The 13,705-nt window shown below is 38.0% G+C and overlaps 5 protein-coding genes and 1 non-coding gene across 11 annotated transcripts; 2 read left to right on the forward strand and 4 right to left on the reverse strand.

Moving 5' to 3' along the window:
- Positions 1–2,990: 2,990 nt before the first annotated feature.
- Positions 2,991–5,336, forward strand: LOC106354398 (F-box/kelch-repeat protein At1g74510). 4 transcript variants are annotated; one of them, XM_048736253.1, is made up of 3 exons: positions 3,001–3,287; positions 3,403–3,439; positions 3,925–5,336. In XM_048736253.1, exon 3 carries the CDS (start codon positions 3,934–3,936, stop codon positions 5,131–5,133), a length of 1,200 nt encoding a protein of 399 aa, XP_048592210.1. In that variant the 5' UTR covers positions 3,001–3,287; positions 3,403–3,439; positions 3,925–3,933; the 3' UTR covers positions 5,134–5,336. The 4 variants fall into 4 exon arrangements, with proteins under 4 accessions (XP_048592207.1, XP_048592210.1, XP_048592209.1 ...); XM_048736252.1 differs by having other exon boundaries at positions 3,009–3,287; positions 3,878–5,336; XM_048736251.1 differs by having other exon boundaries at positions 3,010–3,287; positions 3,858–5,336.
- LOC106354399 (HVA22-like protein a) lies at positions 5,273–6,484 on the reverse strand. The gene is made up of 5 exons (XM_013794322.3): positions 6,292–6,484; positions 6,059–6,085; positions 5,836–5,958; positions 5,519–5,762; positions 5,273–5,447 (listed from the first exon to the last, which is right to left on the reverse strand). Exons 1-5 carry the CDS (start codon positions 6,351–6,353, stop codon positions 5,364–5,366), a joined length of 540 nt encoding a protein of 179 aa, XP_013649776.1. The 5' UTR covers positions 6,354–6,484; the 3' UTR covers positions 5,273–5,363.
- A 135-nt stretch (positions 6,485–6,619) lies between these two features.
- LOC106357274 lies at positions 6,620–9,167 on the reverse strand. Of its 2 annotated transcripts, none has more exons than XM_013796957.3 (10): positions 8,951–9,167; positions 8,166–8,332; positions 7,985–8,049; positions 7,864–7,904; positions 7,684–7,772; positions 7,484–7,597; positions 7,334–7,411; positions 7,180–7,245; positions 7,023–7,097; positions 6,620–6,936 (listed from the first exon to the last, which is right to left on the reverse strand). In XM_013796957.3, exons 1-10 carry the CDS (start codon positions 9,096–9,098, stop codon positions 6,829–6,831), a joined length of 951 nt encoding a protein of 316 aa, XP_013652411.1. In that variant the 5' UTR covers positions 9,099–9,167; the 3' UTR covers positions 6,620–6,828. The 2 variants fall into 2 exon arrangements, with proteins under 2 accessions (XP_013652411.1, XP_013652410.1); XM_013796956.3 differs by having other exon boundaries at positions 7,023–7,100.
- A 222-nt stretch (positions 9,168–9,389) lies between these two features.
- On the forward strand, positions 9,390–13,671 carry LOC106354401 (putative pentatricopeptide repeat-containing protein At1g74580). Of its 2 annotated transcripts, none has more exons than XM_048736248.1 (2): positions 9,390–12,520; positions 12,850–13,671. In XM_048736248.1, exon 1 carries the CDS (start codon positions 9,920–9,922, stop codon positions 12,209–12,211), a length of 2,292 nt encoding a protein of 763 aa, XP_048592205.1. In that variant the 5' UTR covers positions 9,390–9,919; the 3' UTR covers positions 12,212–12,520; positions 12,850–13,671. The 2 variants fall into 2 exon arrangements, with proteins under 2 accessions (XP_048592205.1, XP_048592206.1); XM_048736249.1 differs by having other exon boundaries at positions 12,840–12,996.
- On the reverse strand, positions 9,587–9,667 carry TRNAL-AAG. The gene has a single exon. It is a non-coding gene; the product is annotated as a tRNA-Leu (tRNA).
- Positions 12,486–13,626, reverse strand: LOC106354403 (glutathione S-transferase U10). The gene is made up of 2 exons (XM_013794327.3): positions 13,289–13,626; positions 12,486–13,210 (listed from the first exon to the last, which is right to left on the reverse strand). Exons 1-2 carry the CDS (start codon positions 13,610–13,612, stop codon positions 12,836–12,838), a joined length of 699 nt encoding a protein of 232 aa, XP_013649781.2. The 5' UTR covers positions 13,613–13,626; the 3' UTR covers positions 12,486–12,835.
- Positions 13,672–13,705: the final 34 nt, after the last annotated feature.

Raw genomic sequence — 13,705 nt, forward strand, 5'->3', positions numbered from 1 at the left:
ACATCATATCGAACTATTTGCTTAAATCACACGTAAAAAGAGACAATTGTTATATTTTCGTCACTGTATTATTTTTATAAATAAGCCATGAAACCGAACAAACCTTAGTTTTAAAACGTTTTTCAAGATCAATTAAACTATACACGGAAATTTCGAAAGATAATGAAAACAATTAATCATCTTCTCGATAAATCTATAAAAAATCATTCAGCAAATATGATATTCTCGTGGATAGGATTGAACATGATGAGAGAACTATGAGTATCTAGAGAGAAAAAGTTTGAGTAGAATTCTTGAAATAAATTAGCGCATGAGCATAAATATATATATATATACAAGGTCAACTTACCAAAACAATCAATCGCAACTTTTCTTGGCTATAAAAAGAACTTACGTATATTTATAAGCAACACATATAAGATTAGTTGTACATTTTTAATAGAAAAAGATTTGATTTCATTTAAATATTCTTGGAAATAAAACAAAGAGAGCTCAGCAGTGTTAAATGGAGGTCAGCGTGTCTCTCGCGGCACATGATCTTTAACTCGACAGCGAAGATTAAGCTTAATTTCACGAGCATTCCATTCCATTCTTATTAGAAAAAAAAACTAGTCATTAACTTCAAATCCGTTTGTTTTATTCGCTTTGCTGCTTGTTTCGGTTTGTCTACTTTCGTTTTTAAATTTTGTTTCTACCTTAGAATTTGAAACTAAGACACCGTTATTGAATTAACTATTTTTTTGATAAAATAGGAGTTGATTAAACATTTCTTAATAATTTTATACAATTATGTTAAATTTCATAACTATCATGAAAATAGTGCATGTAAAACCATTAATCAAGGATTTTTGCGATGGATGCAGAACATGCTTTTTAAATCGCAAATGAATTTAAACACTTTTTCTTGTTACTAGTTAGAAATATATGTTTTTAGACCAAAAAAAAAAGTTTGCTCAAAAAAAAAAAGTTTGCTCAAAAAAAAAAAGTTTGCTAAAAAAAAAAAAGTTAGAAATATATGTTATCATACAGCTAACTATATATATTTGTAAACTAACTAACTAACTAACTAACTATATATATAAACTGGGGGATTAATAGTTTCTTGTCAACAAATATGGTAACATTTTAGAAAGTTAGAATCGAACATTTTGTATACAATGGTTAATTAATAATACGAATAAGATATGATCTACATTTAACCCTTAATTGAGCTCAGGTGTTGTCCCTCTCCTCTTTGACACCGACCAAAACAAGCTTAATCGTATAGTATTGCTAAAAAACGTGATCCAGCTATATACATTGCTATTACTCCTGCAATATTATCAAAAAAAATTATTTAAGGCATTACAATAATCACCTTGCAGCATAATTATTTTATGCTTTGTACTAGCTATTTTCTTTAGCTTAATGCTAAATTTTGATCAATGATATAAACTGTAATGTGGCGAATAGTTGGAAGCTTGAAAGGGCACACTAAAATAGAAAATAAGAAAGAAAGGGTACACTACATTTATATATAGGGTGCGATTAGTTACAAGTTTATGACTCAGGATGAGTCACAAAAGCTTTTCACTTCTGAATCTGCACGTGAAATTAATCAAACTCACAATAGCATCTTTTCTTGTTTCCATTGCGTTTGTGACGAAGAAGACAAAACAAAACAAGGCAAAATCACCGTTTATCCTTAATATAGAGAAGGAAATTAAGTATTACAACTTGATCTTGTATTATTTGAATTGTGTGTGTGTCTGTTTTACTATTACTGGAACTGTACTTGAAAATGTAATCTTTCTAGTGAATCTAGAGTTTACGTGCGTATAAGACTAACGACTTAATTTATGCAAAACCTGCCAGACGAAAGAGGTTAAAACAATAGATAACTCTAGGATTATGCATTCACATATTGTGTAAAAGAGAGTCAGAAAATATCATACATGTTCACGAATTGTATGATTGATGTTCACGAATTGTATGATGGATATATCATATGCATGGGAAATAACTTCCTCGAAAAGGCTATATACCTCCTGGCTCTTGCACATTCTAATTAGTTACCATTCTTAATAAACAACCAAAGTTAAGACAATATATACGTTGCTGGTTTTAACGTGTCTCAGCTAATTAAACAACACAAATCAAAACTTGGTCTCTCTACGTCATGCAGATTCGTTTTCTATGTTACAACTTGGTACTTAAACCTAAGTTGTCAACATTTTAATATTAATATGATCGACAACGTCCACTATCACCTAAGGTTCATCCTTTTTACAATTTGCAATTTTTTAGATTAACCTTAAATCAATAATTAATCTCCTCGATTATGTTTAATGATTGTAATTAGCGTCAGAAATCTTTTTATTGATCCCACTGGCCAGGAGATCAAAATAAAAGAGTTTAAAAGCAAAGTAGTTGCATGAGGTTCCATGATACTAATCTATAGTCTCGTTCTAGTAAAAAAAAATCAAGATTTTGTCGCACATTGTATTACATAAACTAACGTATATTTTAAAAGTTGGAGGTGTGGTCCGAAAATTAGTGGTAGCCTGGTGGGTCAAATAATATAGCATAGTAACCTTTCTTTGATACATAAAAAAGAGAGAAAAGATACTATACCTTATAGAATATTCGCAGTTAACTACATATTGAATCGAAGCTATTCCAACCAGCATCTGTAGAGTTCAAATTCAGTGGAAATAAAGTACTAGTAATTAATATTAATAAGTCTATAATTTATTTACATTCATACTAATTTCATTTTTCATGAAAAAAAAAAATTTACAGCGAAAATTGATATGTTATTAAACGGGATAAAAGCGTAAAACAAACCCGGCCCATTAGTAGAAGTTAGCAGGCTAGGTCATAAATGGGCTTCACGACGTGGGTTAGTTTCAATCCAATATTACTAAATCAATGACACCCTCGTCGGAAGCAGAAACACGTGCACGAGAGGTAAGAATTGGCCGTTAGCTTACTTTCGTAATAGCTAACGGCGCCGTCAAACTTCTAAACCCAAATTGCCGAAACTAGCCTTCACCTTCTCCTACTCCTTGTCGCCTTGGTATTAAAAAAATACAAATTCTTCAGCTTTATTCTTTCGATTTTATAATTTATAATGTATAAAATCACTCCACTGGTTCATTCATTCGTGTATCCTTTTGTAACCCCCTCAAAAAATGTAAATCACAACTCATATATGATACCAATTCAGCTAAAACGTGCCCCGGAATGAGTCGATGATGGAATATCATCCATAGCGTTGATCCAAAAACAAAAAAAAACAAAACTCAGTTGAGTTTGATTGATTCTGTCGGAAAATTTTCGTGATTCTATATGTGTCTGATTGTTGAAATCATCGGTAATCTAAAGTGGGTTTTGTCTGGATTTATGTTTTTCTTATTGCAGATATTCAAATCAAGTTTGATTGATTCTGCAATTACTGGTGAGCTTGATTCAATTATACCCTTTTCTAAAGTTCGCTTCTTTTTATTGATTTAGTATCGAATTTGGGAGCCTATGACTTGTCTTTTTTAGTTGTTGTTACTAGTGGTGAATTGCTTTTTGATCTGATCGTGTTGTGATTTAAACCAACGAAAAGCTTCCTCTATGGGATTATAATGATTTGATTTGCTGAGAGTTAAGATCATTTTCATAGGACTTTTCAGAGCTAATCTCTAATTGGTCTCAACGTTACTATCATCTCTGCTATTAATAGTACTTTCTTTGGATCATTTTGATATATATAGTTTGCAAATAAAAAAAGCACATGACTTTGGAGTGTCATTATCAATGTTGTCTTTCTCTCCTATTTTTGTTTCTTGGGTGATTGATTTTTCATTTTTCTATGATTGTTTTCTTAGCGTTTGTCCCATCATGTTAGAGACTCCGAGCTATCTCGTCTCAAGGAACTTACCATCTTCATGTCAGGAAGAGAGCATGTTGATATATAACGCACAACACTACATGCTTCAGCTCTACTTGAAGAAGCGCTTGTTAGACAATGATGATACTCATGGTCAGCAAGGTGGTGGTGATCAGCAGAGTTCACCAGTAACTCTACTCGACCAAAACGCGCTTCTCAACTGCTTAGCTCACTGCTCTCTATCAGACTTCAAATCCATCGCCTCAACGAGCAAAACCTTCCGCTCGCTCATCAAGGACAGCGAGCTGTACAGGCTGAGAAGAGCTAAGGGCATCGTGGAGCATTGGATCTACTTCTCCTGCAGGCTCCTTGAATGGGAAGCTTACGATCCAAACGGAGACAGATGGCTACGCGTGCCCAAAATGACGTTCAACGAATGTTTCATGTGTTCGGACAAAGAGTCTCTCGCTGTCGGCACGGAGCTTCTTGTCTTCGGTAAAGAGATTACGTCTCATGTGATATACAAGTACAGCATCTTGACCAACACGTGGACCTCGGGGATGCAAATGAACACTCCTAGGTGCTTGTTTGGTTCAGCGAGTCTTGGCGAGGTGGCGGTTATAGCTGGAGGATGTGATCCGAGTGGGAGGATACTGAGCTCCGCGGAGGTTTATAACTCGGAGACAGGGGAGTGGACGGAGATACCGAGCATGAACAAGGCGAGGAAGATGTGTTCAAGCGTGTTCATGGACGGGAACTATTACGTTATTGGAGGTATAGGAGAGGGAAACTCTAAGATGCTTATGTGCGGTGAAGTGTATGATTTAAAGAAGAGGACGTGGAGTTTGATACCTAACATGTTACCGGAGAGAAGCAACGGAGGAGGAGGTGGAGGAGGAGGTCAGGGAAAGGAGACTTCCTCTTCCTCTGCAATGGCGGCTTCAGCTGCGCCGCCGCTTGTAGCGGTTGTGAAAGATGAGCTTTATGCTGCGAGCTATGAGCAGCAGGAGGTGAAGAGATATGATAAAAGGTGTAATGTGTGGAATAAAGTTGGGAACTTGCCGGAGAGAGCTTCTTCGATGAACGGTTGGGGGATGGCGTTTAGGGCTTGTGGGGATCAGTTGGTAGTTGTTGGAGGGCCTAGGACATTGGGAGGAGGGTTTATAGAGATCAATGCTTGTGTCCCAAGGGAGGGTGAGTCTCTGCATTGGAGAGTTCTTGCTTCAAAGCCATCAGGAAGCTTTGTGTATAATTGTGCTGTTATGGGATGTTGATGAAGACTTGAGAGCCAAGCTATTGACTTGTTTATTAGGGTTCTTACATGTTGGTTTCTTTTCATGATTGGGGTCAAAGAGTTTATGTTCTCTTCGTTGTCTTTGTTGGGGTTATTGTTGTTCAGATAGAACCTGGAAGTAACTGAACAAGTTTCAATAAAGTTTATTTATAAACTTCTTTTACAAAGAAGCAAAACAAACAACATGAAGCTTGCTTCACAAGTCTAGTACTAAAAGCTTTTGTAGTGCCCTTGGTACTGATACTCTTCACCATACATGGTCTCACGCTGCTCATATCTTCTTGATTTATCAGACTGAAAAAAAGAAACATATTAAGTAAAGAACATTGGCATTTTTGGAAGGAGACTAAGTGAGAGAGTATTACTCGGCTTAAGATCTTCTGGAAAGCATCAGGTCCATTCTCTGCAATGTACTTCTCAGCAGCTGTTAACACATCATCTGGCTTTCTGAAGATATCCATCTTCTTTGGCACATACCAAATGTTAATGCTCTGTGGGTTAACAAACACAGGTCTCACAAAATGTTCGTAGACATAAGCAGCGCCGCTGAAGTAAGGAATCACAAGCCAGCAAGTCAAGATCAGCTTCAAGTACGACCATATTGGTACCCTGTTAACACATGAGCACTGTCAGCAAAAAGAAAAAAGAAGTTGAAGTCACTTGTTTCAATCATTTTCACTACCATTCGATGAGTTTGGCGAATGTGAGCTCGAAGAGTGTAAGTAAGGAGTAAAGGACCCAGTAAGTGAGCCATTGTTTGTCATCAGCGTGAGATTGAGTTTCAATTGCTCTGACTGAGGCATGTCTGGCCATTGAAAACGTTACAAAGAATGAAGAATCTTATTAGATCAAAGCTGAAAACACACAAAGTAAAGCTTTTGCTCAAGAGAGATGGATTCACTTACAGTGGATAAACGAGACTAACAACAGGCCTGCAAACAAGAGACTACGATTAGTATCACTCAAACTAAACAAAGATTGGAACTTTAAACATGGGTTATGTCTAGAAGTAGAAACTAAACACTAGACTGTGATGGACTTAGCAGAAGCTACTCTGCTGAAGGAAGGAGATTTGGAGGGTAAGGTAAAAGAAGAAACTTTGAGAAGGAGAGAGAGTAGATTTGAATTAGAACATTACCCAGCAAGAACATCAAAGTTCCTCAAAAGAACCTTGATGAAATTTCCAGCTCCAGATCCCATTCTCTCAAGTACGATTTAGCTCTGAATCTGATTCTTCCTCCACTGTAAACACACCACTCACAGTAGATCAAGATCAAGAGAGAGAGAGAGAGAGAGAGAATAATTGTGTGGTAGAACTTTTTAACGGTGAAAAAGATGAGAAGAATAAATAATAGAAAGCTTTCAGGAATAATCAAAGCTTTTAAGAAAGTTGCCAAAAGGAAAATTGAAATTAACCATTTGAAAGATTGACACACAAGAAACCAAAAAAGTTGCAAGCTTTGATATATAAAAATAAAATTCTGTAAATTTGATGTATGTAGATGGTTTCACTTGAATATAATATTTTCTCTTGACTAAACAAATATATAAAAGCAATGTGCCAGAAGTTGAAGAATATATACACATGAACATGACATAATGGTTTTGATGTTAAAAGATACCATCAGATATCTTATTACTCAAAAAAGTAAAAACAGAATCCGGTAAGAAAATATTAGCTCTTTGTGCAGCCAAGTGGGAACGATCGAACCTTCATTCTTCCTCCCAATGCAAGCGCCAGAAGATCAAACTCTTCTACATACCATAGCTCTGATACTAATGCCTATATCACCAATGTAAAAGATTTATCAGTTATTCTTGTGTAGGCATCTATGGTCAAGAAAGCTTCTGTTTTTATGAGCTTTATACCTTGAATCCTCGGATTTGGTTGTTTAGTTTTGTGACCAGTTCGTGAAGAACTTGGAGATGGTCCCCAGAACCAGCCTGCTACATAAGTAACAATCACTAAGTCAAGTCAGCCTTGCCAATGAATTCAACAAGGAAACAAAAACAAAAGGAAACTTGCCTCAGTTGGAGATATAGGAGGACCAAGCAGCCTTGCTAATGATGTATGGAGAATTGCCGCATCGTACTGAAACACAAACCAACACAAGTATCAGACCAATGGTTCGTGTCATGAGAGATGAATGTGTATATGTAGTTCATGATATAGATATTACAAGTTGCTTCTCCGGTGCACGTGGAAGCACGGATCTCAATTTTGAACGAATGGTTATGGGATCATCTCCAGAATTAACCTGGTGAAAGATAACACAGGCTATAAAGATGACTCGGTTGTTGAGGCAAAAGTTGAAAGAAACAAAAATTACCTTCCAGCATCCAAGAAGAACACCTGTTGAGGTTAAGAGAACTCTATCCAATACAATCTCCAAAGGGCAGAGCTTGCTAGCAACTGCCTTAACAGCAGCTGCTTCTGCTTCAACCTGATCACATCAAAGACAATCTCAGCGACTATGATCTTCACAAGGTTATTATTGTTCCTGCTAGAAGATCAAAGTGAAAGGAAGACCTCATCTTCGGTAGCTGGAACAGAGACAATGTGATGAGACGCATGAAACATGCTGAAGTGGTACATGTCAGAGTCTTGATACCAGATGGCTGATTTAAAAAAAAAGGACAAAATGATATATCTGCTACTTAGTTTTCCAAAATGTGTTGAAAAGAAATTGTGGGAGGCTTACTGACTTACTGTTTTCAAAGTAAGGGCTGAACACACTCTTCACCACTTCCCTGCAATACATATAAGGAAGACCTTTAACTCAGCAGCAAAAGATTTGGATTGAGTATAAGGGGGAAAGATACACACTCACGAGACAGGGACAGCGTAATCTGTGCTGAGATGTAACACATTAGCTCGCACAGGGGGATTCGCAACCTATACACGAGTAAAACTAAACATTTTATAGAATCAACTTATACGGTACATTTAGCTATATATCGAGCTACATATACATTAGAATAATGGTTTTAAGTAAAGATGTTACATTCTACCTTTAGGACAGGTAATATAATCCCATCCTTGAGTGTGAAGAGATCTGAAAGTGACAATGACTGAGATGTCTCGCCTTGTTTAAGGAACTTGGGACCATTTTCCTGTAAATCGCGTTCCATTTTATCATACAACCTCGTGCTTTGTTCCGCATACGTGACAATAGGATCTGAAAGATCATAACAGCACAAAGATAAACGACCTTCCAAGTTCCAACTAACTATCTCAAGTTCCAACTAAGTAGATAGATAAACTAAAAAAGGATATTATTAATAAAAACACATAACAAAGGTCCTAGTTCCCAAAGATCAAGCAATGGTTTTAGCACAGATATTCACTCTCTCTGCATTTGAAGCTTCTGGAAACATACACTTGGTTTCAATCAACAAGAAACGTGTTGATCGTTCCTTAGGGTTAAGATAAACATAATAAAAAATGGTGATTTTAAGTACCCATTTGATTTCTAGACATCAAGTTGGACTCAAGAAACAGACACATTTGTTTGTATATAAAATATAAAATAAAAACTAGATCTTTACGTCTGGTGCTGGTGACTTGCTTCTGTTAGCGAGTCAACATCCATCTTCAGTTTAAGACAACTCAAATGTATAAACACAACACACAAGGCGAGAAAGAGTTTTTTAACTAACTAACTAACTAACTAAATAATCAGATCGTGTAATTAAAAAAAATCAAAACATCATCGAAGTCATCTGAGGATATAAAAAGGTGTTTAATTTCGAATATTAATTAAACGACATTTACGAAACTAAAAAATTGATTTTACCTGATGATAATGATGATGGAGTGGGTGGCGAGTTTCGAAGACCCATTTGGAAGAGAGAGTAGAAGACAGTGAGAGAGATTGTCCAGAATAACACAACGGTTCTCCAGTTCTGTGGTGACCTAATTGAAGACGTCGTCGCTGTCGCCATTTCCACTTTTGTTCATTCATCTCCCAGAAACTCCATTTTTCTATTTTCACCACTTTCGCCATTATCATCGTTAGTAGGCCTGGCGTGGGCTTTTTCACTCAACTTAACGTTTGTAAAAAATATATTTTAAAGTCCATTATTATATTTATACAAAAAAATTGTTTTTCTTCTAAATTGTGAATACCACTGAAAAACATATAATCCTAACACTGATTTATTACTTTTGAAATATTACTTCACTGATTTTGCAATCGAAAATTATATTTTCACAACGAAAATAAAATGTTGAACTTTGTTACGTGAAGACAGAGCCTCTAGCTTCATGAAGGCTACTATAGGATTAAGATGATTTTAAGTTAATCCTTAATCGACATAAGATAGATAGATTATCATTGAGGAACATGGCTTGATGAAATCGTTTATTGCTCTAAGAAATGGAATAATACGTGAAAAACAAAAAAAAGAAAAGAGAAAAACAAAAAAGTAAATGTTGACAGTGGGATTTGAACCCACGCCCTTTCGGACCAGAACCTTAATCTGGCGCCTTAGACCAACTCGGCCATATCAACTTGTTGTTCAACAGTGACACAACAAAACCTAAGTCTTTTCCTTTGCTCTCTCGTCTCCTGTCTTCCTTGAGTACCCGTTGAAGGTCCGTCAGAGAAGCAGTACTTATGAACATTCTTACATTCCATCGATTGTAATTGCTTTCTTCATCCCAATCGATACAAAACCATATGCAATCTGCCTGTTCTTCTGTTTCCAAATCCCTCAATCTATCTCCTCCAATTTGTTTTTTTCGTTAGCTTACCAATCTCCTAATGAACCCTCCTCTGCTTCCGAGGCACGTAGCTGCGGTTATAAAATGCCAGAGAGACCCAATGAAAGCGTTACAGATCTTCAACTCGATGAAAAAGGAGGAAACTTTCAAGCACACTCTGTCCACCTACCGCAGCGTGATTGAAAAGCTCGGCCTTTACGGTAAATTCGACGCCATGGAGCAAGTTTTAGTTGATCTGCGGCGGAACATCGGCAACCATATGCTCGAAGGTGTCTACGTCGGTGTAATGAAAAGCTACGGTAAGAGAGGGAGAGTTCAAGAAGCTGTTAATGTCTTCGAAAGGATGGATTTTTATGACTGTGAGCCGACGGTTTTCTCTTACAACGCTATCATGAGTGTGTTGGTTGATGGTGGGTACTTTGATCAAGCGCACAAGGTGTATATGAGGATGAGGGACAGAGGGATTACTCCCGATGTGTACTCGTTTACGATTAGGATGAAGTCGTTTTGTAAAACGGGTAGGCCTCACGCTGCGTTGAGGCTTCTTGGTAACATGTCTTCTCAGGGGTGTGAGGTGAGTGCGGTTGCGTATTGCACGGTGGTTGGTGGGTTTTATGAGGAGAGTTTGAAGGTGGAGGCGTTTGAGTTGTTTGGGAAGATGCTTGGAGCAAATGTTTCTCTTTGCGTTAGTGCGTTTAATAAGGTTATGCACGTTCTTTGCAAGAAGGGAGATGTTGAGGAGTGTGAGAAGCTGTTGGAGAAAGTTATTAAAAGAGGGGTTTTGCCGAATCTGTTTACTTATAATTTTTATATTCTAGGGCTTTGTCAGAGAGGTGAGGTTGATTCTGCTGTTCGTACGGTGGGTTGTATGATAGAGAATGGACCAAAGCCTGATGTTGTCACGTATAACAATCTGATATGTGGTTTATGCAAGAGTGCCAAGTTTCATGAGGCGGAGTTTTACTTAGGGAAGATGGTGAATCAAGGGCTTGAGCCTGATGGATTTACCTATAACACATTAATAGCTGGCTATTGTAAAAGTGGAACGGTGCAGCTTGCGGAAAGGATTCTAGGTGACGCTGTCTTCAACGGGTTTGCGCCTGATGAGTTTACATACCGCTCATTGATCGAAGGACTGTGCCACGAAGGCGAAACGAACCGTGCTTTAGCCTTGTTTAACGAGGCCTTGGGGAAGGGAATCAAGCCTAATGTGATTCTTTACAACACGCTGATCAAAGGGTTGTCTAAGCATGGTTTGATTCTGGAGGCTGCTCAGCTAGCGACTGAAATGTCTGAGAAGGGTTTGATCCCCGAGGTGCAGACTTTTAACATACTCGTGAATGGATTGTGCAAGATGGGATGTGTTAATGATGCTGATGGTCTTGTTAAAGTCATGATCTCCAAAGGGTACTTTCCTGACGTTTTTACGTTCAATATCTTGATTCATGGTTACTCTACAGAGCTGAAAATGGAAAGGGCGCTTGAGATGTTGGATGTTATGATAGACAATGGCGTTGTTCCTGACGTGTATACTTACAACTCTTTGTTGAACGGTCTCTGCAAGACGTCTAAGTACGAAGATGTGATGGAAACGTATAAAACGATGGTGGAGAAAGGTTGTGGTCCGAACGTATTCACGTTTAATATACTTCTGGAGAGTCTATGCAGATACAAGAAACTAGATGAAGCCTTGGGGTTGCTTGAGGAAATGAGAAGGAAGAGTGTGGAGCCAGACGCGGTTACGTTTGGAACGTTGATCGATGGGTTCTGCAAAAACGGAGACTTGGATGGAGCGTACAAGCTACTCCGGGAGATGGAAGAGATTCACAAGGTCTCAAGCTCAACGGCGACGTATAACATCATCATCCGTGCTTACACTGAGAAGTTAAATGTTGCTATGGCCGAAAAGCTTTTCCGAGAGATGGTTGGTCGTTGTCTTGTTCCTGATGGATACACGTACCGGGTTATGGTTGATGGTTATTGCAAAACGGGAAATGTTGATTTAGGGTACAGGTTTTTGATGAGGATGATGGAAGATGGGTTTGTTCCATCGCTCACAACGCTTGGACGTGTGATAAACTGTCTTTGTGTGGAGGATAGAGTTTATGAGGCTGCTGGTATTATCCATCGGATGGTTCAGAAAGGGGTGGTACCTGAGGCTGTGAACACTATTTTTGATGTTGACAAAAGGGAGGTGGCTGCTCCTAAGCTTGTCTTGGAGGATCTGTTGAAGAAGGGGTGTATTACGTATTATGCTTACGAACTTCTTTTTGATGGCCTTAGAGATAAAAGGCTACGCAAGAAAAAGGGGTTCACAGTTGTAGCCATATGAATCTGATGCAGTGGCTTACCTCGCATCTGGTTGTTTAGAGAACTATTGAGTGGAGAAGATGCTAACTCAACCACTGGGCTAAGTAGCTAAAGGCTCCAGTGGTCTTCCATCCAAGACCAAAGATGTTGGAGTTGCGTTGATCTCTTAAACATGATATTGAGTAATGCAGCATTCAGTTTTTTGTTCTGTTGCAGCACTCTCTTGAATAGTCTGAGAAAGAAGCTATCTGCTTTGGTTCCACTTCTTCCAATCAGAATTTGTTGACACCAGTGTGAAAGAAGCTGTAGTGACTGTAAGAAGCTAAAAGAGGTATGTGAAAGTGTAGAAGTGTCTTGAGTACTATACCCTTTTTATTATGAGTGATTAGTTGGTTAAAATCTCTGTGAAGTAGATCTTATAGTGATCGAGTATAACAGCAAATGAAAAAAAAGTATAACAACAAATGTATTAACTGGCAATAGAGCATGGAGATACCACAAACGTTTTATTCAGTTTCATTCTCATACATTAGTAGCTGCCATAAGTCCATAAATGGATGTCTCAGGGAATTATTTTTACTCAACTCTTATTCTTAATTTATTATCCTCTGGGACATGAAATCTTTAGACCAATAATTTGATCCCATTAGGCGTTTGCAGTGTGCTGGAGATGCTCTTGTCTACACTTCTGGAGAAAGGTCACCAACCTATCATGTGGTACTTCGACTTCTTTGATTACAGTCAGCTCTTGCAGCTGCTCTATCCAGTTGTATAAAGTTGGAGTGTTCACCGGATCAATTATCTCTACACCGATTGCTTCATGAAGAGCTTTGTGAACTCCAAAACTAGCGATAATGATGATGTCCAAAAGCCCTACGTCATCATTCCCTCTGATGGTTTTATTCGGGAACTGCTTCTTGAGTCCCTCTTCAATAACTTTGAACCTCTCTCTAGCCTCTTCCACAGAATTTGCTTGAGCTTCACCCTCTTGCAGCATTACTCGACCCATGACCTCAAACACCTTGCAACAAGAAACAGTCATTTCCTACAATAACCATATTGTGTATAAGATTATCTGATGAGAGATCCGGGAAAGCACCTGTTGGTTGATGTAGCTGACCCAGAACCGAACCTGGGCCCTTTCATAAGGATCCTCCGGGTAGAAACGAGGAGAGTTCTTCCAGGTTTCATCGATATAGTCAAGAATCACTTGTGTATCAGCCACTGGCTTACCATCATGGACAAGAAGAGGAATCTTCTTGAGAACAGGGTTGAGTTGAATCAGCGACTCTGTCTTGTTCTTTAGATCTTCTTCAACGTACTCGTAGGATATGCCCTTGAGTTTAAGGGCGATCTCGACCCTCTTGGAGTATGTGCTTGCCCACATCCCATGTAATATCACTTTGCTCTTCTTTTCCTCCATCCCCTCCCTTTATCAATTCTTCTGATACGAATCAAAAAGCTTACTTCCTTTTAACTTAATCTCTAGTTAATTCTTGGAAGCTTGTTCTATTAT

The sequence above is a fragment of the Brassica napus genome, chromosome A7, assembly GCF_020379485.1.
Source record: "Brassica napus cultivar Da-Ae chromosome A7, Da-Ae, whole genome shotgun sequence".
Taxonomy (NCBI): domain Eukaryota; kingdom Viridiplantae; phylum Streptophyta; class Magnoliopsida; order Brassicales; family Brassicaceae; genus Brassica; species Brassica napus.